The 811-nt window shown below is 33.8% G+C and overlaps 1 protein-coding gene across 1 annotated transcript in view; it reads left to right on the top strand.

Moving 5' to 3' along the window:
• Positions 1–53: 53 nt before the first annotated feature.
• HELRODRAFT_184530 (hypothetical protein) overlaps positions 54–811 on the top strand; it is a gene marked incomplete at both ends in the record, with an annotated part of 5,964 nt that continues 5,206 nt past the window's right edge. Inside the window, one exon of the mRNA XM_009032492.1 lies at positions 54–797. Coding sequence (XP_009030740.1) covers positions 54–797 — 744 coding nt within the window. The remainder of the gene's footprint in view (positions 798–811) is intronic.

Genomic DNA, 811 nt, shown 5'->3' with positions numbered 1-811 from the left:
ATTTATTTAATAATTCTGACAAAATTTACGATGCGGAATTCATTTACGAAATAATGGATTTCTACAATTGGGAAGATATTAGAATAGCAAAAAAAATACTTACCAGCGATCTAGATGCATTAAATCTAGAAAAAGATGATAAAATAAAGCCAAACAGTTCTGGAAACTCTAAAAAGGACAAGCTTAGTGATTTAATACTAACAATAAAAACTATTCTGAGCAACAAAATTGAAAGCAAATTGCCTCAGTATGCTGCTCTCAACCTTTTTAAAATTCCAAGCTCAAAAAAAGCTAAATTTGAGTCAATTCTTGACGAAAAGTTAAAAAAATTAGAAGAACTATTTATTAAAGAAAAAAACATCTTCCGAGAAATAGTAAATGATGCGGCTATTAACAATAGCCCAAAAGTAGAAAGAAAGCAGCAATCCGATTGCAAGACCGAATCGAGCAAGCAATCTGACTGGTCAGAGATTGTAAAACGTAAAATTAAAAAGAGCTCAAATGTTCAACACGTGGCGAATGTTCAACACGTGGCGAATGTTCAACACGTGGCGAATGTTCAACACGTGGCGAATGTTCAACACGTGGCGAACATCAACATGTTGAAAACAAAGAAAAAAACACACAACACTAACATAGCAAATATGAAAACAGTTATAGGCACCCAAACTGATAAACAAACAAATTTGAAAGCGATGAAACCTTCGCCAAAAAGAAAAGTTTTTTACGTTGGTCGATTGGACCAACAATGCACTGCAAAAGAGTTAAGCGAACACATAAATGGATTGAAAAATGAGGTGCTTGGTTGCTC

Source organism: Helobdella robusta (genome assembly GCF_000326865.2).
Source record: "Helobdella robusta unplaced genomic scaffold HELROscaffold_811, whole genome shotgun sequence".
In the NCBI taxonomy this organism is placed as follows: domain Eukaryota; kingdom Metazoa; phylum Annelida; class Clitellata; order Rhynchobdellida; family Glossiphoniidae; genus Helobdella; species Helobdella robusta.
This window is presented reverse-complemented; position numbering and strand designations above follow the sequence as displayed.